The 22,110-nt window shown below is 52.2% G+C and overlaps 1 protein-coding gene across 1 annotated transcript in view; it reads left to right on the top strand.

Moving 5' to 3' along the window:
* Positions 1-8,113: 8,113 nt before the first annotated feature.
* LOC133339824 (zinc finger E-box-binding homeobox 2-like) overlaps positions 8,114-22,110 on the top strand; it is a 37,450-nt gene continuing 23,453 nt past the window's right edge. Inside the window, exons 1-5 of the mRNA XM_061547962.1 lie at positions 8,114-8,186; positions 16,872-17,147; positions 18,538-18,716; positions 19,968-20,067; positions 20,761-22,067. Of these exons, the coding sequence (XP_061403946.1) occupies positions 8,114-8,186; positions 16,872-17,147; positions 18,538-18,716; positions 19,968-20,067; positions 20,761-22,067 (1,935 nt within the window). The remainder of the gene's footprint in view (positions 8,187-16,871; positions 17,148-18,537; positions 18,717-19,967; positions 20,068-20,760; positions 22,068-22,110) is intronic.

Raw genomic sequence — 22,110 nt, 5'->3', positions numbered from 1 at the left:
AATCCCAGACACTGAGAGATGTTGACCAGCTCGCCTGGTACGCAGGAGGTCGTGGGTTCAATCCCAGACACTGGGAGATGTTGACCACCTCGCCTGACACGCAGGAGGTCGTGGGTTCAATCCCAGACACTGAGAGATGTTGACTACCTCGCCTGGCACGCAGGAGGTCGTGGGTTCAATCCCAGACACTGAGAGATGTTGACCACCTCGCCTGGCACGCAGGAGGTCGTTGGTTCAATGCCAGACATTGAGAGATGTTGACCACCTCGCCTGGCACGCAGGAGGTCGTGGGTTCAATGCCAGACACTGAGAGATGTTGACCACCTCGCCTGACACGCAGGAGGTTGTGGGTTCAATCCCAGACACTGAGAGATGTTGACTACCTCGCCTGGCACGCAGGAGGTCGTGGGTTCAATCCCAGACACTGAGAGATGTTGACCACCTCGCCTGGCACGCAGGAGGTCGTTGGTTCAATGCCAGACATTGAGAGATGTTGACCACCTCGCCTGGCACGCAGGAGGTCGTGGGTTCAATCCCAGACACTGAGATATGTTGACCACCTCGCCTGGCACGCAGGAGGTCGTGGGTTCAATGCCAGACACTGAGAGATGTTGACTACCTCGCCTGGCACGCAGGAGGTCGTGGGTTCAATCCCAGACACTGAGATATGTTGACCACCTCGCCTGGCACGCAGGAGGTCGTGGGTTCAATGCCAGACACTGAGAGATGTTGACCACCTCGCCTGGCACGCAGGAGGTCGTGGGTTCAATGCCAGACACTGAGAGATGTTGACCACCTCGCCTGGCACGCAGGAGGTCGTGGGTTCGATCCCCACCCTTGACGACGCCCCGCCGATGTTTATTCGGTGGTCGCGTGACGTCTTCCGAATTAGAAATGTTTAGTCTACGAAACGGGCGCGAATAAGTTCCACTGTGCGTGCAACTCTCACGCGCTGCCCGGTACGTGCGCATCACCCTCGCCTACTTTCTCCGCTCCCTCCAGCGACGAGGAGGCCGCCACGGCGCGGATGACAGAGCGGCACGCGGAGACGGAGGTGTAAGAGGAGAAGAGGTGGAGGATGAGGTGTCAAGAGTCGGAGTCGGAAGTTTGTGTGTTTGTGGGCAAAGCGGCCACTGTAGTAGTACCGTCCTTGTTGCTGTTGTTATATTGATGGTGAAAAGTTATTTACCACCCACCCCCCTCACCCCGACTTTATATTGAAGCTTTTAGTTGTGTGATGTCCGGTACTCACACAGAGACCCAAAGACTCGCCACACAGAGACCCACAGAGTCACCACACAGAGACCCACAGACTCACCACACAGAGACCCACAGACTCACCACACAGAGACCCATAGACTCACCACTCAGAGACCCACAGACTCACCACTCAGAGACCCACAGACTCACCACACAGAGACCCATAGACTCACCACTCAGAGACCCACAGACTCACCACTCAGAGACCCACAGACTCACCACACAGAGACCCACAGACTCACCACACAGAGACCCATAGACTCACCACTCAGAGACCCACAGATTCACCACTCAGAGACCCACAGACTCACCACACAGAGACCCACAGACTCACCACACAGAGACCCATAGACTCACCACTCAGAGACCCACAGACTCACCACTCAGAGACCCACAGACTCACCACACAGAGACCCACGGAGTCACCACACAGAGACCCACAGACTCACCACACAGAGACCCACAGACTCACTACACACAGACCCATAGACTCACCACACAGAGACCCATAGACTCACCACTCAGAGACCCACAGACTCACCACTCAGAGACCCACAGACTCACCACACAGAGACCCACAGACTCACCACACAGAGACCCACAGACTCACCACACAGAGACCCACAGACTCACCACACAGAGACCCACAGACTCACATAGAGACCCACAGACTCACCACGCAGAGACTCGCCACACAGACTCACCACACAGAGAGACCCACAGACTCACCACACAGAGACCCACAGACTCACCACACAGAGACCCACAGACTCACCACACAGAGACCCACAGACTCACACAGCAGAGACCCACAGACTCACCACACAGAGACCCACAGACTCACCACACAGAGACCCACAGACTCATCACACAGAGACCCACAGACTCACACAGAGACCCACAGACTCACACAGCAGAGACCCACAGACTCACCACGCAGAGACCCACAGACTCACCACACAGAGACCCACAGACTCACACAGCAGAGACCCACAGACTCACCACACAGAGACCCACAGACTCACCACACAGAGACCCACAGACTCATCACACAGAGACCCACAGACTCACACAGAGACCCACAGACTCACCACACAGAGACCCACAGACTCACACAGAGACCCACAGACTCACCACACAGAGACCCATCACACAGAGACCCACAGACTCACCACACAGAGTGGTGAGGGTGGTGGTGGGTGGTGGTGGGTGGGTGGTGGTGGGTGGTGGTGGTGAGGGTGGTGGTGAGGGTGGTGGGTGGTGGTGGTGGGTGGGTGGTGGTGAGGGTGGTGGTGGGTGGTGGTGAGTGTGGTGGGTGGTGGTGGTGAGGGTGGTGGTGGTGAGGGTGGTGGTGGTGAGGGTAGTGGTGGGTGGTGGTGAGTGTGAGTGTGCGTTGTTGAGGGCAGGTCCATAATATATTTTCCAGAACTATCCGAGAGAATCGACAGAAAAGCGTCGTCCGTTCGACTCGGGGGGAGTGGGGGTGGTCGCTTTGCCCATCGCGGTTCTGTTTGTCGTCGCCACGTGTCCCAGCGTTGGAGGAGACGTGGCCTCGTCTCTCCCTGCCTGGCTGCCTGCCCCGTGAGTGAGTGAGGCTGCCTGCCCAGCTGTTTTGTTGTTTGCTGGGGGAGACATTGTGGTGCTGGTGGTGGTGCTGGTGATGGTAATAAAAGTGGCAAGTTCACTTACCTGGGCTGGAACTGCTCTGAGCAGGTGGGCGCATCGTGATGATGTTGTTGTTGTTGTGCACGAGACTTGAACTAGAAACTAGACCGCGTTTTATTTTAGCGGGCAAGGGCCTCATTGAGATGCTGTGTGTGTAAGCTCTCTTTTCGAAGGCCCTGACCTGGGCATTACCGATGATAGTTCTACCAATGAGGTTCATCATCATCATCACGTGAACCTTTATAGCAGTTGGCAAAGACTCTAGCAACTCACGTCTCTCAAATGTGGAGGGGAAAACCAGAGGGCCCGGAAAGAAAATCCACTCGACAACAGAAAGACAAGAGAGACACAAACTCTATGCAGCAGCTGCAGCATCAACTGCCAGTCTCTGTGCGTGTCTGTGTCTCTGCGTGTGTCTGTGTCTGTAACGGTGTGTCTGTGTCTATGTCTCTGCGTGTCTTTGTGTCTCTGCGTGCATGTCTCTGTGTGTCTCTACGTGTCTCTGCGTGTGTGTCCATGTCTCTGTGTGTGTGTGTCTCTGCATGTCTACGTGTGTGTCCATGTCGTCTCTGTGTGTGTCTGTGTCTCTGTGTGTGTGTCTGTGTGTGTCTATGTCTCTGTGTGTGTGTCTGTGTCTCTGCATGTGTGTCTCTGTGTGTCTCTGCGTGTGTGTCTGTGTGTGTCTCTCTGTGTGTGTCTGTCTCTGTGTGTGTGTCTCTGTGTGTGTGTGTCTCTGCGTGTGTCTCTGTGTGTGTGTCTATGTGTGTGTCTGTGTCTCTGTGTGTCCATGTCTCTGTGTGTGTGTCTCTGTGTGTGTGTCTATGTCTCTGTGTGTGTGTCTCTGTGTGTGTCTATGTCTCTGTGTGTGTGTCTCTGTGTGTGTGTCACTGTGTGTGTGTGTCTGTGTCACTGCGTGTGTGTGTCTCTGTGCGTGTGTCTGTGTGTCTCTGTGTGTGTGTGTGTCTCTGTGTGTGTGTCTATGTCCAGGACCTACCGTGGAGCTGATCTGTCCTCTGACCATCGACTAGTCATCTGTAAGATGCGCCTGCCTTTCTTCCACTCCGGTGGTGGGTGTACACCCAGGATCCCATTCCAACCAAAAGTGGCCTGGTCTCGGTTAGCTGATGAAAGTTGCAAGCGAGAATTTCATCATCGCTTGCAGCTGGGGTTGGCATCGTCCCCCACTCCACCTGATGTCGAGGGGAAATGGGCGAGGTTTAAGACTGTGACTCATGCAGCTGCAATGGCTGCTTTGGGTACGCGGTCCAGACCTCCCCAGAAACCCTGGCTGACAGAGGAGGTGTTCAGGTTAATTGAGAAAAAGCGTCAGGCCCACTCTCATCGCCTACAGCATCCCACGTCAGAGAATGAGGAGGTTTACCGCAGCCTTCGCTCGGAAGTTCGGAGAGCCGTCAGGCGCTGTAAGGATGGGTGGTGGTCGCGGGTTGCTGAGGAGATGGAGTCTGCCTCAGTGGCCCGTGATCACAAATCACTATTTAACTCCATCAAAAAAGTAACCTGCAGCGCCACACCTATTACCATCATTAGAGGAAAAACGGTGATCCAATCTCCGACCCCCAGGAACAGGTTTGCAGATTTGCTGAGCATTTCTGTGAGGTCCTGGGGGAGGGAAATTCTCTCAGCCAGGAAAACATCATGGCACAAAGTGGTGATAACCCTGCTGAGGCTGCGGTGCCTCAAATATTGGAAGAGGTCACCCCCTGTGAGTGGCTGGCTGAGGTGCCATCTGTTGAGGAAGTACTGAAGGCGATCCGGAGTCTGAGACCAGGAAAGGCACCGGGCAGAGATGATCTCCCAAGCGAAATGCTGAGGGAGGGTGGCGTTTGTGCACAGACTGCCCTATATGACATCATAACAACAGTCTGGACCACTGGACGGGTTCCGCAGGACTGGAAGGATGCCCTGGTGGTTCCCCTCTTTAAGAAGGGGGACCGTACCGACTGTAACAACTACAGGGGCATCTCACTCCTCAGTGTGCCGGGTAAGGTCCTGGCAAGGATTATTCAACATCGCCTTGCTAGGCACGCTGAGGAGAGGCTTGCGGAGCCCCAATGCGGTTTCAGGAAAGGGCGGTCCTGCACAGATGCCATATTTTCTGTCCGTCTGCTACAGCAGAGGTGTAGGGAATTCCAAAAAGACCTACATCTCTGCTTTATTGACCTGGTCAAGGCCTATGATACCATCAGTAGGACTGGGCTCTGGGTTGTTCTTCGTGCTTTCGGAGTCCCTGACCCTCTGCTCACGATCATTAAGGACCTTCATGATGGTGAGCGGGCCCGGGTAAAACTACGTGGCCGGGAGTCGGAGCCTTTCCCTGTACACCTTGGGGTGCGACAGGGATGTCCTCTGGCTCCCACATTATTTAACATCTATTTTGACCGCGTAGTTCGTGAAGCCTTCAATAGCTGTACCGGGGGAATTTCCATTTGGTACAGATATAATGGGAGGCTGATCGACGCCCGGGTGCGATCAAGGGATGGCTCCCTATTGGTCAACCACGTTATGTATGCCGATGATTTGGTAATAGCTGCTCATTCAGAAGAGGAGTTGGAGGCGCTGCTGCTGAGACTGGAGCGTGCCACTAAGAGGTGGGGCCTTACCATCAGCCCCACCAAAACTAAGCACCTGCCTGGGTATTTTGTACCATCGGACACTCCACCCCCACAACTCCCAATTGGTGATGGGGCAGTTGTGGAGAGAGTGGAGAGTTTCCCATACCTGGGCAGTGTGCTTATGACCGGCTCCAGTCTATCAGCAGAGGTCTCACTCCGAATCAGTCGAGCGGCAATATATTTTCATCGGTTGCGTAACGCTGTGTGGAAGCTACCTGGTCTGTCGCTCCGCACGAAGCTTCAGGTCTTCTCGGCCACGGTCATTCCCTCCCTTCTCTACGCTTGCGAGACGTGGACCCCCCTGGTGGAGCATCTTCGCCGGTTGGAAACATTTAGGCTGGCCTGCCTACGATCCATCCTGGGTTTAACCAGGCTGGATTGTGTGAGGAGCTCACAAATCCTTGAAAGATCTGGGCAAAGTCCCATCAGTGAGCTCCTCCGGCAGGCAAGGCTGCGTTGGCTGGGTCATGTAGCCCGCATGCCCAGCCACCGCATGCCTAAACAGCTTTTGTTCGGCCGGATCGAGGGGGCTAGACGGGCGCGGCACGGGCTGGAGAAGAGATGGAGTGATGTGGTACAGGAGGACGTGGAGCTGAGTGGACTTGCCGATGACTGGTACCAGCGGTGTCAAGATCGGCCTCAGTGGAGGAGGCTCGTGAAGGACGCTACTGGGCAGTTGGAGGCAGTCGCCCTCCAACAACAACGGAGGGCGGAGGAGCGACGCTCACAACAACGAGCGGAGCGCCGGGTGGCTAAAGCACAGCAAGTTGGCACAGTAGGGGGCACAGGTGGTGCATCAGCCAGTCATCTCGGTCATCTCGGTCAGTCGACCCGTGGCACCTGGGTCTGCCCCGTGACCTCCTGCCAGCGGGCTTTCGACACTTCACGTGGCCTCAAGGTGCACTTGGCCTGGCACAAGCATCGTGGTGACGTCACCGCCACTTAGTGGCGAATGGCGGTTGTTGTTGTGTCTATGTCTCTGTGTGTGTGTGTCTGTGTGTGTCTCTGTGTGTGTGTCTGTGTCTCTGCATGTGTGTCTCTGTGTGTGTCTGTGCGTCTCTGCGTGTGTGTCTCTGTGTGTGTGTCTCTGTGCGTCTCTGCGTGTGTCTGTGTGTGTCTCTGTGTGTGTGTCTATGTGTGTCTCTGTGTGTGTGTCTGTGTCTCTGCATGTGTCTCTGTGTGTCTCTGTGTGTCTGTGTCTCTGCATGTGTCTCTGTGTGTCTCTGCGTGTGTGTCTGTGTGTGTCTCTCTGTGTGTGTCTATGTCTCTGTGTGTGTGTCTCTGTGTGTCTCTGTGACAGTCGAGTACGGAAACTCGTGATGTGCACCGACTCTGTGAATCAATAAAACATCAAACTCTTAACAGCTGTGTGTGCATGTGTAATGTAGTAACTCGGCAGGAGACGACTTCACGGGTAGCACACTCTTTATTTTCACCAACTTGTAGTTACACGGATGACTAACACCCACTTCGTTACACGGGTGACTAACACCCACTTAGCTACACGGGTGACTAACACCCACTCAGCTACACGGGTGACTAACACCCACTCAGCTACACGGGTGACTAACACCCACTCAGCTACACGGGTGACCAACACCCACTCAGCTACACGGGTGACTAACACCCACTCAGCTACACGGGTGACCAACACCCACTCAGCTACTCGGGTGACTAACACCCACTCAGCTATACTGACACGGGCTCTTACGCCCCGTAGCCTTCCGGGACACACCCAGCCGGGGTGCCCGTCTCGGCTCTGGGTACCATCGTCCCGACCCACACGGGCGTCGGACTACGGTCCCCCAGTTTCGGCTCCGAGCCGCACAGGGCCCCGGTCCTCACAAGGACGGCGGGACTAGGGGTCTCGGGCCACTACCTCCTCCACCCCGTCTTCGGTCTTCAACTGGTTAACACTGACCACGAGTGCTCTCGCGCGTCTCCCTTTATACCCCTCCTGCGGACGTCGCTGAGAGCACCCACTTATCTGACCAATCACTGCGCACTCGCTACGATCCTCTTTTCCCAGCTTGTGTCAGCGCGCCTTACCACCGGCGCGCGCGTCCATACCACGCCCACATCGCGTGCCCAACCCCGCGCCCCGTGATCCATCACTGTCGGCGCACGTCAATACCACCACTACATATGTGTGTAGCTGTGTATATGTGTGTGTGTAATCTGTGTGTATGTGTGTAGCTGTGTATATGTATGTGTGTAATCTCTGTGTGTGTAGCTGTGTATGTGTGTGTGTGTAAGCTGTATAGTCAAGGGTTTTGTATAGAAGAGATCCCTTGTTGCTGCTGATGATGGTGATGATGCTGCTGCTACTGCTGATGATGATGATGCTGCTGCTGATGATGCTGCTGCTGATGATGATGATGCTGCTGCTGATGATGATGCTGCTGCTGCTGCTGCTGATGATGATGCTGCTGCTGCTGCTGCTGATGATGCTGCTGCTGCTGATGATGATGCTGCTGCTGCTGATGATGATGCTGCTGTTGCTGATGATGATGATGCTGATGATGATGATGCTGATGATGCTGCTGCTGATGATGATGAGGCGTCTCAACTCGTACCGGGAGGCGGAACGCCGTAGTCGTGGCCACACGTGCGGGTGCCACTCCGGACGTACAAACACCCTGCCTGCTAACATGGAGTGGGAGCGATCAAGAAGACATTGGCAGTGGTGGCGGTGAAACTCTCCACTTGCCTCACGAGACGCCGAAAGTTCGCAGAGAGGAGCAGCAGTAGTAGCAGTAGCAGTAGTAGCAGCAGTAGTAGCAGTAGCAGCAGCAGTAGTAGTAGTAGCAGCAGCAGTAGTAGCAGCAGTAGTAGTAGTAGCAGCAGCAGTAGTAGCTGTAGTAGTAGCAGCAGTAGTAGTAGCAGCAGCAGCAGTAGTAGCAGTAGCAGCAGCAGTAGCAGCAGCAGTAGTAGTAGTAGCAGCAGCAGTAGCAGCAACAGCAGTAGCAGCAGTAGTACCAGCAGCAGTAGCAGCAACAGCAGTAGCAGCAGTAGTAGCAGCAGCAGTAGCAGCAGTAGCAGTAGCAGCAGCAGCAGTAGTAGCAGTAGCAGCAGCAGTAGTAGTAGCAGCAGCAGTAGCAGCAGCAGTAGTAGTAGCAGCAGCAGCAGTAGTAGCAGCAGCAGTAGTAGTAATAGCAGCAGTAGCAGCAGCAGTAGTAGTAGCAACAGCAGCAGTAGCAGCAGTAGTAATAGCAGGGCCGAGGCAGCACAAACACACAAAACACTCTCTCTGAAATGGCCATAACTGATCATTGGTTTTTACCCTTCTATCTGGCAACAAAACTGACACTTTTTTTTACAAGGAGTCATGTTTGCATAGACAAGGAAAGCTGTCTAAGGAAAGCTGTCTCGGGTGTGGACCAATCAACTTCAAGGACAGTGCATATCATCATCAGAGTTATGTTTTTTGTTTGCATTATGGCTGCAGGTATTGTGGTCTATTCAAACATGACTCCTCGTAAAAAAGGTGTCAGTTTTGTTGCCAGATAGAAGGGTAAAAAACCAACTATCATATTTTTACTGGCAAATGAGGTTCCAATGGTGTAAATGCTTCACCCCGAGCTCTCATACTCTGATGGTGCACTGTATTGAGTTGTGCGCCTTTTGGCGTCATCTGGTCCAACATCATGTGAGACTAGGCTCTAAGGAAAGCTGTCTCGGGTGTGGACCAATCAACTTCAAGGACAATGTATATGTTATGTTCTTTTGTTTGTATTATGACTGCAGGTATTGCTGTCTATGCAAACATGACTCCTTGTAAAAAAGGTGTCAGTTTTGTTGCCAGATAGAAGGGTAAAAAACCAATTATCATATTTTTTACTGGAAAATTAGGTTCCAAAACTGACACCTTTTTTACGAAGAGTCATGTTTGCATTGGCCACAATACCTGCGGCCTTAATGCAAACAAGACACACAACTCTGATCATGTGTGCACTGTCCTGATTGGTCCACACCCAAAGCTCTCTCGGGTGTGGACCAATCAATCTCCCAGGCTGTACCTGGGGATTCACTGTTGCTACCGGTCCTGGGCCTCCCCTAGGTCGACTCGGCCTCAAATGAGTTCGTGGTGCGGTGTGTAGTCAACATCGCCACTGGGGAGACAAAGGCGGTCGGGCGTAGTGCTGACCACCCACCCCCTCGTGTACCGTTCCAGCCTTCACAGGTGCTACTCGCTAACAGCACTTGCCCCTACAGTCTGTTACAGGCTACACGGGGGGTCTTTGTGTGTGTGTGACGTCATCACAAGGTGATGGTTGTGGGCGTGGTTTATGCAAATGAGCCGGTGGGTGGGAGGGGCGAGTGCTCATTAGCATATTGACTCGTGTGGAGTCATTTCTGGTGATGGTGGTAGCTGATATTAACTACTGAAGGTGAGTATTGGTGGTGGTGGTGATGGTGGTGATAGTGATAGTGGTGGTGATGGTGGTGATGGTGATGATGGCAGTGATGGTGGTGATAGTGATAGTGGTGGTGATGGTGATAGTGGTGGTGATGGTGAAGTGGTGGTGATGGTGGTGATGGCAGTGATGATTGTGATGCTGATGGTGGTGGTGATGGTGGTGATGGCAGTGATGATGGTGATGGTGGTGATGGTGGTGATGCTGGTGGTGATAGTGGTGGTGATGGCAGTGATGGTGGTGATAGTGATAGTGGTGGTGATTGTGATAGTGGTGGTGATGGTGAAGTGGTGGTGATGGTGGTGATGGCAGTGATGATGGTGATGCTGATGGTGATGGTGGTGATGGTGGTGGTGATGGTGGTGGTGATGGTGGTGATGGCATTGATGGTGATGATAGTGATGGTGGTGGTGATGGTGATGCTGATGGTGGTGATGGTGATAGTGGTGGTGATGGTGAAGTGGTGGTGATGGTGGTGATGGCAGTGATGATGGTGGTGTTGATGGTAAGGCTGTGTTGGGATTACATTAGGAATCGATTGTAGAGGAATGGGCATATGGAGTCGATTTCCATTGGGATAACATTGTCATCAATAGGCTGTATCCGTGCGTACCTGTGTGTGCATACCTGTGTGTGTGTACCTGTGTGTGTGTGTACTTGTGTGTGTGTACCTGTGTGTGTGTGTACCTGTGTGTGTGTACCTGTGTGTGTACCTGTGTGTGTGTGTAACTGTGTGTGTACCTGTGTGTGTGTGTACCTGTGTGTGTGTGTGTACCTGTGTGTGTGTACCTGTGTGTGTGTGTGTACCTGTGTGAGTGTACATGTGTGTGTGTGTACCTGTTTGTGTGTACCTGTGTGTGTGTACCTGTGTGTACCTGTGTGTGTGTGTACCTGTGTGTGTGTACTTGTTTGTGTGTACCTGTGTGTGTACCTGTGTGTGTGTGTACCTGTGTGTGTGTACCTGTGTGTGTGTGTACCTGTGTGTGTGTGTTTACCTGTGTGTGTTTACCTGTGTGTGTGTACCTGTGTGTGTGTACCTGTGTGTGTACCTGTGTGTGCCTGTTTGTGTGTACCTGTGTGTGTGTGTACCTGTGTGTGTGAGTACCTGTGTGTGTGTACCTGTGTGTGTGTACCTGTGTGTTTGTACCTGTGTGTGTACCTGTGTGTGTGTATCTGTGTGTTTGTGTACCTGTGTTTGTGTGTACCTGTGTGTGTGTGTACCTGTGTGTTTGTGTACCTGTGTTTGTGTGAACCTGTGTGTGTGTACCTGTGTGTGTACCTGTGTGTGTGTGTACCTGTGTGTGTGTACCTGTGTGCCTGTGTGTGTGTGTACCTGTGTGTGTGTACCTGTGTGTTTGTACCTGTGTGCTTGTGTGTTTGTGTACCTGTGTGTGTGTGTACCTGTGTGTTTCTACCTGTTTGTGTGTACCTGTGTGTGTGTACCTATGTGTTTGTGTACCTGTGTTTGTGTGTACCTGTGTGTGTACCTGTGTGTACCTGTGTGTGTGTGTACCTGTGTGTGTGTGTACCTGTGTGTGTACCTGTGTGTTTGTACCTGTGTGTGTGTGTGTACCTGTGTGTGTGTACCTGTGTGTTTGTACCTGTGTGTTTGTACCTGTGTACCTGTGTGTGTGTGTACCTGTGTGTGTACCTGTTTGTGTGTACCTGTGTGTGTGTACCTGTGTGTGTGTACCTGTGTTTGTGTGTACCTGTGTGTGTGTGTGTACCTGTGTGTGTACCTGTGTGTGTGTGTACCTGTGTGTGTGTGTACCTGTGTGTGTGTACCTGTGTGTGTGTGTGTACCTGTGTGTGTACCTGTGTGTGTGTGTAACTGTGTGTGTACCTGTGTGTGTGTGTACCTGTGTATGTGTGTACCTGTGTGTGTACCTGTGTGTGTACCTGTGTGTGTGTTTGTACCTGTGTTTGTGTGTACCTGTGTTTGTGTGTACCTGTGTTTGTGTGTACCTGTGTTTGTGTGTACCTGTGGCCTCAACGTGCACGTGGCCTGGCAACACGCATCGTGGTAACGAATGGCGGTCGTTGTTGTGTGTACTACCTCTGTGCGTATGAAGTCATCCCCATAAGCCAACGTTGGGGTGAGTGAGTGGGTGGGTGACTGGGAGGGTGAGTGGGTGAGTGAGTGTGTAGGAGAGTGAGTGGGTGAGTGAGTGTGTAGGAGAGTGAGTGGGTGAGTGAGTGTGTAGGAGAGTGAGTGGGTGGGTGACTGGGAGGATGAGTGGGTGAGTGAGTGTGTAGGAGAGTGAGTGGGTGAGTGAGTGTGTAGGAGAGTGAGTGGGTGGGTGACTGGGAGGATGAGTGGGTGAGTGAGTGTGTAGGAGAGTGAGTGGGTGAGTGAGTGTGTAGGAGAGTGAGTGGGTGGGTGACTGGGAGGATGAGTGGGTGAGTGAGTGTGTAGGAGAGTGAGTGGGTGAGTGAGTGTGTAGGAGAGTGAGTGGGTGAGTGAGCGTCTAGGAGAGTGAGTGGGTGAATTAATGGTTGGGTGGGTCTCTGTGGGTCACTATGGGTGTCTGTGGTTCTCTGTGGGTCTTTGTGGGTCTCTGTAGGTCTCTGTGCGTGTCTGCTGGTGTCTACGGGTCTCTGTGGGTCTATGGGTCTCTGTGGGTCTCTGTGGGAGTCTATGGGTCTCTGTGGGTCTCTGTGAGTGTCTATGGGTCTCTCTGTGTCTCTGTGGGTGTCTATGGGTGCATGTGGGTCTCTATGGGTCTCTCTGGGTGTCTGTGGGTGTCTCTGGGTGTATGTGGGTCTCTGTGGGTGTCTATGGGTGTATGTGGGTCTCTGTGGGTGTCTGTAGGTGTCTCTTTGATGACGATCAAGATGTTCCCCTCCTCAGTGGAGCTGATCTCATTTTTGATCACTTCTGACAAAAAGCGTCAGTGGGGCTTGGTCAATACGAAAACAGTTAGAGTTTTAGTTTTTATATTTAGTTTAGTTTACTCTCTCTCTCATATCTCTCTCTCTCCCATGTCTCTCTCCCACGTCTCTTTCCCATGTCTATCTCCCCTTATTTCTCTCTCCCCGTGTCTCTCTCTCCCCGTGTGTCTCTCGCCCCGTGTCTCTCTCCCTGTGTCTCTCTCTCTCCCCATGTCTCTCTCCCTGTGTCTTTCTCCCATGTCTCTGTCTCTCTCCCATGTTTCTCTCCACGTCTCTTTCCCATGTCTCTCTCCCCGTGTCTCTCCCCGTGTGTCTCTTGCCCCGTGTCTTTCTCCCCCCGTGTCTCTCACTTCCCGTGTCTCACTCCCCGTGTCTCTCTCCCCGTGTCTCTCTCCCCGTGTCTCTCTCCCCGTGTCTCTCTCCCCGTGTCTCTCTCCCCGTGTCTCTCTCTCTCCCCGTGTCTCTCTCCCCGTGTCTCTCTCCTGTGTGTCTCTCTCTCCCCGTGTCTCTCTCGTGCAGCTGCTCCGCTCTTTGTGTAGGCCACGGGAGACACGGTTGTCCGAGGGAGACAAGGCAGCTCTAAGACCTGCTTTTCACCTGAGGACGGCTGCTTGCGTTGTGGCCGAAACGTCGTGAGAATTATTTTATTATGTTTTATTTTTATTATTTTATTACTTCCCTTCTGCGTGACTTTACCGAAAGAACCAAGAAGATGAATCCCTGCAGTCACGAAAGCTTTAAATCGAAAAATAAAACAATAGCTGTTATTTACCCCCAAAAGTCGCCTTGCGTATAGATGTTAGTGTATGAACACATCGTCCTGCTGCGGAGGGAGCTGGTAGGAACGTTGGGTTGCTCGCTCAGTGGCCTGCAGGGTCAACGGCCATGCTTATTAAAGGGCTTATGATGATGATGATGGGCCATTGTGCCCCAGGCTGTGGTCAGATTTGTCATCTTGCACTCCAACAGCAGCGCTTAGCAGAAGCCACTGGGTGGCAGTAAGTGGCTGGGCTCAAATATCAAATGACAATTCAATTCGCCAGTGTCCCTGTTGTTGTGTTGTTGTTGTTGCTGCTGCTGCTAAGTTCTCCCCCACTCTCGTGTGAGCTTGCCCATGTTGTTGTTGTGTTGTTGTTGTTGCTGCTGCTGCTAAGTTCTCCCCCACTCTCGTGTGAGCTTGCCCATATTGTTGTTGTGTTGTTGTTGTTGCTGCTGCTGCTAAGTTCTCCCCCACTCTCGTGTGAGCTTGCCCATATTGTTGTTGTGTTGTTGTTGTTGTGTTGTTGTGAGTAGGTGGCGTTGCAGCCCAGTAACGAACACTGCAGTTTAACACGAAGTAAGTAAAGACTTGCATGACAAATATCTGCCATCTTGCTGTTGTTGTTGTGGTGGTGTTAGATTGTTTAAATATGAACATCGTGACAAATATCTGCCATATTGTTGTTGTTGTGGTTGTTGTGTTGTTGTGGTGGTGGTGGTTGTCTTGTTAGATTGTTTAAATATAAACGTGTTAAATATCTGCCATCTTGTGTTGTTGTGGTGGTGGTTGTGGTTGTGTTGTTAGATTGTTTAAATATAACAACGTGTTAAATATCTGCCATCATCTTGTGTGTTGTTGTGGTTGTTGTGTTGTTGTTGTGGTTGTTTCGATATGAAGCTTTCGTGACTGCAGGGATTCACATTCTTGGTTCTTTTGGTAAAGTCACGTAGAAGGGAAATAATAAAAGAAGTTTCTGTTGCAAAAAACTTAGTCGCTAATGTCCAATACTATCGGTTTAAAACAATAAAATTTCAACCGCAGAGAAGCGTCGAGAAGCCCGTGGAAATTCCACATTCCCATGGCGCGAGTTTAGCCACAAGGAAGCCACAAGTCGCTGGCCAGCCTCACCATCCCACCCCTCGTTTGTGTATCGATCCCCGAGGGTCGATCAGCTCTGTTACTGTATTACTACCGTACAGTAATAACACAGTAACCACCTTCAAGAGCCGAATGGCTCACAGGGCTATACCTAATCAATGACCTTGAACTCGAACCTTGCAAACGAACTATTGACTCTATTGTAAGCGCTGGTTAATAAGAATAAGAATGCTGTTTTGTTTTTTTAATGGCACCATACAAGAGCCCTTGAACATTGAGATTGGGTTGCTGCAGTGGCTAGGAGATGTTAACTACCTCGCCTGGTGTGCAGGAGGTCGTGGGTTCATTTCCGACCCTAACGCCTGCTGCTGTATATTTGGAGTTTGCGTGTCTCTCTCTCATCATCATCACGGTGGCTAGGAGATGTTAACTACCTCGCCTGGTATACAGGAGGTCGTGGGTTCGATCCCGACCCTGACGTCTGCTGCTGTATATTTGGAGCTTGCGTGTCTCTCTCTCTCTCATCATCATCACGGTGGCTAGGAGATGTTAACTACCTCGCCTGGTATACAGGATGTTGTGGGTTCGATCCCGACCCTGACGCCTGCTGCTGTATATTTGGAGTTTGCGTGTTCTCCCCATGGTGGCGGGTGGATTTGTCTCCGGGTCATCCGGTGTTTACCTCTACGTTTAGAATCAACATGCGTTCAAAGTATTTGGCTGCTATAAACTTACACAGAGGCTGCTTTGTTGAGCTATCATTTTTGGCCAGGTCGCTTCTGTTAAAAAACCGACATGACTCAGTGGGCCTTATTTGTTAGAAAAAATAAATGTGCAAATCCTGCGGTCCGTGACAGTGACACGTGGGGACCAAATGCAGTCAAGGATACGTTCTTTTTTCAAGCGAACCGTCTCACTGGTTACGCTGTGAATTGTTGTTGCATTCAATCCGCACAAGCGGTGTTCATTTTTAGTGATATTTTTTCAGCAACGGTGAAAAATATGCGTACGGTCGGAAAATTAAGCGAACTTTTTCGGGATAATAAAACCCCCCCAAACAAAACGTGTAAGACGTGGCAACGCTGTGCGTTGCTGTCACCGTGAATGGTCAGCCAGAACGGCATGGAATTAGTCTTTGCCGCATGCAGGAACACTTCCTCATAGGCACACAGATCCCCCGCAACCAGAGGTCGCAACCGGGTACCCGATACCCGTACCCTACCCGATAGCCGGCTACCCGTACCCAGCCAGGTACGGGTAGCCGTTTGCGACCCTGGTGCGGCCGGGTACGGATACGGGTCGGCCGTGAGTCACTGGTGAGTAACCGTTTGTCACTCATTTCGGGTAGGGTACGGGTACAGGTAGGGAACGGGTACCTGTACCCGGCCGGGTACGGGTACCCAATTGCGACCCTGGTGCGGCCAGGTACGGGTAAGGAATCAAAACCACGTTTGTGACCTCTGCGCGCAATGTAAAAGTTTATTCACAGACCTAAGCCATTAGTGGGACGGTGGGAGAAAAACAAACCTGGCCTTGGCAAAGCACGTGGCGTCAGTCTCGCCCGGTCATCCTCGCTGTCGATGTGATGATGTTCTAGATTTGAAGCTTTCGTGACTGCAAGGATTCATACTCTTAGTTTTTTTTCGGTAAAGTCACGTAGGTGAACAAAAATGATGTTCGTGTCAGATGTGCTAGACCACACACTGGGAATGGAGGGGGCGGGAGGGGGGAGAATATATTAATAATAATAAAGTATCTTCTTGGTTCTTTCGGTAAAGTCACGTAGAAGGGAAGTAATAAAATAATACAAATAAAACATAATAAAATAATATAATAAAATAATATAATAATATAATAATATTATTATATAATAATATAATATAATAATATCATATAATAAAATAATAAAATAATATGATAATATAATTTTTATTTCTCTTCTACGTGACTTTACCGAAAGAACCAAGAAGATGAATCCCTGCAGTCACGAAAGCTTTACATCGAAATAACAAAGCAATGGATCTTTAGAAGCGAGCGTGAAGCAATGTTCACCACAGTTGTCCTCCTGGTTGTTTCCTTTGAGTGACACCCTTGAAGGTAAAACCGTCGGCAAACGCGCTGACGCGCCGCTCTGCTCGGTCGCAGTGGCGAGCTACGCGAGCGCGGCGATGCGAGACCGCGACCCGGATGAGGACGACGAGGAGAGGCTGCAGATCATCGAGGAGGTGGACGAAGAGGAGGAGAAAGACGAGGTGGAGGCGGCGGCGGCGGCGGAGGATGACGAGACGAACTTAGAGGGGACCGGTGTCAATCCCGGCGTGGACAAGACTGCCGAGGCGCTGGGCAGTGCGCAGGACGGGACATTGGCGGAGTGCGATGTGCCGGGCAGTGGGGCCACTCGCCGTGGTGGTGGTGGCGGTGGTGATGGCGGTGGTGGTGGCGGTGGTGGTGGTGGTGGCGGTGGCGGTAAGAGCGCACGTGCTCAGACTTTACAGCGTAGTTGTTAGCGTTGTGTTTAAAATGAAAGGGAAAAAAAAAACACCTTAGTTCTTTCGGTAAAGTCACGTAGAAGGGAAATAATAAAATAATATTAATAAAACATAATAAAATAAAATAATTCTCACGACGTTTCGGCCACAACGCAAGCAGCCGTCCTCAGGTGGAGAACAGGTCTGACGAGAAGACAGACTCTATCTTCTGTCTTCTTGACAGACCTGTCTTCTGTCTTCTCGACAGACCTGGTTTTCACCTGAGGACGGCTGCTTGCGTTGTGGCGGAAACGTCGTGAGAATTATTATATTATGTTATATTTTTATTATTTTATTACTTCCATTCTACGTGACGACTTTACCGAATGAACCAAGAAGATGAATCCCTGCAGTCACGGAAGCTTTAAATAAAAAAAAAAACACGTTTGTAGCATTTGTCGACTTAACAACAAGAACTAAATCCACAGAGTATATGTTCTGCTCCAGCGAGCATTGAGGCAGCTGTGATCGTCTCACTGGGTACCGATTCATTGCCACTGGTGGGAATTTCACATTCCCATGGCGTGAGAGACCAAAGCGGTGACGGGCTGAATCAACTTCCCATCCCCAAATGACGATTTGAACTCGCAGCCTCCCGATTGCGAGCGACTTTCTCTACCCCTGGGCCACGTGGCCAAACGTTATTCTGGATTGCGGCTAATTTCACCAAGCGATCGTTACGTTCAGCGGTTCGGGGTGGGCCAACCAGAGCCGGGCGTGCCACGCTTGTGGCAGCGGCATCGCAAGACACCCGGCAATTGCGTATTTGCCAACGCAGGCGGTGGCATCTCCGTTAAGCGACGCATTCGCAGAGTGAGAAGCGGAATGAGAGGGAGGCGTGCAACTTAGATTAAGGCCATCAGTCTAACTCCGTTCTACAACAAACAAAACACGGCCAAACCAAAAACACTTTTCGAAAATCACCAAAACAAAGCCATAAAATCTTCTTGGTTCTTTCGGTAAAGTCACGTAGAAGGGAAGTAATAAAATAATAAAAATAAAACATAATAAAATAATTCTCACGACGTTTCGGCCACAACACAAGCAGCCGTCCTCAGGTGAAGAACAGGTCTGTCGAGGCGACAGCGTCTAAAAGAAAACACCACCACGCTTGGCCATAAAAGCAATGAAACAGCGATCGTAGGAACCGTGACCGAATTTTCACGACAGACGACGTGAACAACACGGACCACCAAACTCGACAGCGGTCCGTCACATCGGTGGGATTGCGTCGTCTCTTCACGCACCACCAGCGGCCCCCTCGCTCCGTGCCTCCCCGCTAGGCCCGAGGACTCACGGCTCGTTTGCCGCGCCGCCGCTGCCGCCGCCGCCGCTGCTGTCGTGCCCTCACTGCGGCCGCGGCTACAAGCGTCGGGGCTCGCTGCGGAAGCACGTTCGCCGCCGGCACGAGGGGGCCCTCGCGGATCTCCACACATCACCGCGACCTCCCCGGGCGGGCCAGGTGACTGACCCCCCGTTTGCCGGCATCGTCGCACGTCTGAATGCGTCCGTCTGAATGCATCTGTCTGAATGTGTCTGTCTGAATGCGTCTGTCTGAATGCGTCTGTCTGAATGCGTCTGTCTGAATGCGTCCGTCTGAATGCGTCCGTCTGAATGCGTCTGTCTGAATGCGTATGTCTGAATGCGTCTGTCTGAATGTGTCCGTCTGAATGCGTCCGTCTGAATGCGTCCGTCTGAATGCATCTGTCTGAATGCGTCCGTCTGAATGTGTCTGTCTGAATGCTTCTGTCTGAATGTGTCTGTCTGAATGTGTCTGTCTGAATGTGTCTGTCTGAATGCGTCTGTCTGAATGTGTCTGTCTGAATGTGTCTGTCTGAATGTGTCTGTCTGAATGCGTCTGTCTGAATGTGTCTGTCTGAATGTGTCTGTCTGAATGCGTCCGTCTGATTGCATCTGTCTGAATGTGTCTGTCTGAATGCGTCTGTCTGAATGCGTCTGTCTGAATGCGTCTGTCTGAATGTGTCCGTCTGAATGCGTCCGTCTGAATGCGTCTGTCTGAATGCGTATGTCTGAATGCGTCTGTCTGAATGTGTCCGTCTGAATGCGTCCGTCTGAATGCGTCCGTCTGAATGCATCTGTCTGAATGCGTCCGTCTGAATGTGTCTGTCTGAATGCTTCTGTCTGAATGTGTCTGTCTGAATGTGTCTGTCTGAATGTGTCTGTCTGAATGCGTCTGTCTGAATGTGTCTGTCTGAATGTGTCTGTCTGAATGTGTCTGTCTGAATGCGTCTGTCTGAATGTGTCTGTCTGAATGTGTCTGTCTGAATGTGTCTGTCTGAATGTGTCTGTCTGAATGTGTCTGTCTGAATGCGTCCGTCTGAATGTGTCTGTCTGAATGTGTCTGTCTGAATGTGTCTGTCTGAATGTGTCTGTCTGAATGCGTCTGTCTGAATGCGTCTGTCTGAATGCGTCCGTCTGAATGCGTCCGTCTGAATGTGTCTGTCTGAATGTGTCTGTCTGAATGTGTCTGTCTGAATGTGTCTGTCTGAATGTGTCTGTTTGAATGTGTCTGTCTGAATGTGTGCGGGGGAATAGAAGTCGCGACGCGTCGTTGAGCTGCTTGCGGAGTCGCGCTTACTCGCCCCTACCCAACGCCCATGCTGAAGAGCTTCATAGCTCATCTGATTCTCTCCGGTAAAATTGTTTTATTATTCTGATTCTCACTTCGCACCTCTGTTCCATCTTTGCGCAGAAGGGTCAGCCTCCCGCTGCCGCGAGCCACAAGTGCACAGAGTGTGGGAGAGACTTCAAGAGCAAACACCACCTCAAGGAACACTTCCGCATCCACAGCGGTGAGTGTGGAACAATTGCGACGTTTGGCAGAACGCACCCACCGACGTGATTTCCTTCATATTCTTAGGTTTTTTCGGTAAAGTCACGTAGGTAAAACATCAAAATTAATGAAAATAAAATAAAATTAAAATCACGACTTGATGCAGCTAATCCGGCTGTGACGGTCCCACCTGATGACGGAGACTTGTGTTGCTTCCGAAACGTCGTGATTTTTATTTTATTTTATTTTCATTAATTTTGATGTTTGACCTACACGGTGACTTTACCGAAAAAACCTAAGAATATGAATCCTTGCAGTCACGAAAGCTTCAAATCTGTGATTTCCTTCCTGCGCGTGTGTCTACAGCGCAGGCCGCATTCACCGCGTCACGCGGCACTTTGGATGATGCGTTTATAATGTTTTGCTTTGACACGACGACTTTCGCGACCGATATCGTCCACAATTCTGGCTGCCCACCTGATGACGCTGGTTGTAGTTACTGGCGAAAACGTCGCCGCACTTGAATTGCAAATGTCGTGGGTTTGCTCTCCAGCACGCCGGCGTGCTGAGCTCGTGTAATGAATCGGCACGTTGTGTTTCGCGTCGCAAACTTTACGAACCGGCCGTGTCGGTTTTTGACGACGCGTCGTTCACACTGACGCGATGTAACCCAGAAACCTCCATCGTGGCTGTGTTTGTTTGTAATTTCCAGGGGAGAAGTCGTACGGGTGCCCAATTTGCAAGAAGCGCTTCTCTCACTCGGGCTCGTACAGCTCGCACAAGAGAGCCAACAAGTGCGTGGGCTCCGTCACGGCGGACGGCGCGGCGCGGGAGGCGACATCTCCAGTTGCCGCTGCCTCGACGGCTGACGCCGGCAAGATGGAATGGGCCGTCGCCACGTCTCCCAAAGCCACCCAGAGCTCAGGTCACGATGACAACGAGGACTTCCTGCGGATCAGTGGACCGGAGGCCACGGGTCGTCCCGCCGGCAAGATCAAGACCAAAGAGCCGGATCTGCACGAGCGTTCTTCCGACGTGGAAGGGGCGGCTCGCCACGCGTGCCGCTATCGCCACGAACCGTTTCCGAGCGCAGTACCTCTGCGCCAACACGAGCGCTACCTCTGCAAGGTGAACGACGAGATCGACGCGTCGCCTCAACCGGCAGCGCCGCAGCCTCCGTCTCCGGCTCAACGAAAGAAGTCGAAGTCGTCGGCCGGAAAGGGGTTGAAAGGGAGCGGCGCTACCGGACTCGGAGACCAGTCGGCTTCCCTGAAGTCGTACTGCCTTGCCGGAAGTGTCGAGGCGAGTCCCGAGGAGTCGATGAAGATGTCGTTGGCCATGAACCTCCCCAGAGACGTTTTCTCCAAGTGGCTGGAGGAGAAATTCAACGCGGCGGGCAGAGCGCCGGAGCACCGTGCGTCCGGCTCTCCCTCCCGCGAGCTCGGCCCGGCATCGGCTGGGCACGCCGGCCACGGCACGGAGGGAAGTCCGGAGCGGCACCTGGCGGGCTCGCCGACGGGTGCCCGATCCGACTCGGCGGCAGGTCACGCGGAGAGCGGGCAGCCCGCCGGCGTGGCGGACGGTCCTCGCCGCGGTCGAGACCAGGCCCGGCCGCTCGACTTGTCGGTGCCAAAGTTGAGCACGGCGAGGCTCGGAGAGACGGGCTTTGTCGAGTTCCACGATTCGAGTGGCGTTGAGCGCCAAGAGGAGCCGTTGGACTTGACTTACGCGAAGAGATCGCACGGCGAGCTGGACTCGAGTGCTTCTCACGTGACCGACGGCTCGTCGAGCAACAACGGCGTTGACCGTTTACACGAGAACAAGCCGACAATGAACACGGTCACTTCCAGCTACGGCAACGGTCCCGTGCTCGCGGCCTTTCTGCCGCCCGGTTTGATTGCGGCCCTCCACATGGGTGACCCCGGCCTGAGTCCCTACACGGGCCTGGACCAAGCAGCCTTGCTGTCCCACGCGGCTGCTCTCGCCGACTTCCACGATAAGATGCGCCACTTTGCACAGGTAAGAGCAACTGCTTGGAGTATCTCTGTGATATCTGTCTGCT

This window comes from Lethenteron reissneri, unplaced genomic scaffold, assembly GCF_015708825.2.
Source record: "Lethenteron reissneri isolate LAM-NWPU_2019-01 unplaced genomic scaffold, ASM1570882v1 scaffold_417, whole genome shotgun sequence".
Taxonomy (NCBI): Eukaryota; Metazoa; Chordata; class Hyperoartia; order Petromyzontiformes; family Petromyzontidae; genus Lethenteron; species Lethenteron reissneri.
Note: the sequence above shows the minus strand (reverse complement) of the source record. Positions and strands in the feature narration are given on the sequence as shown.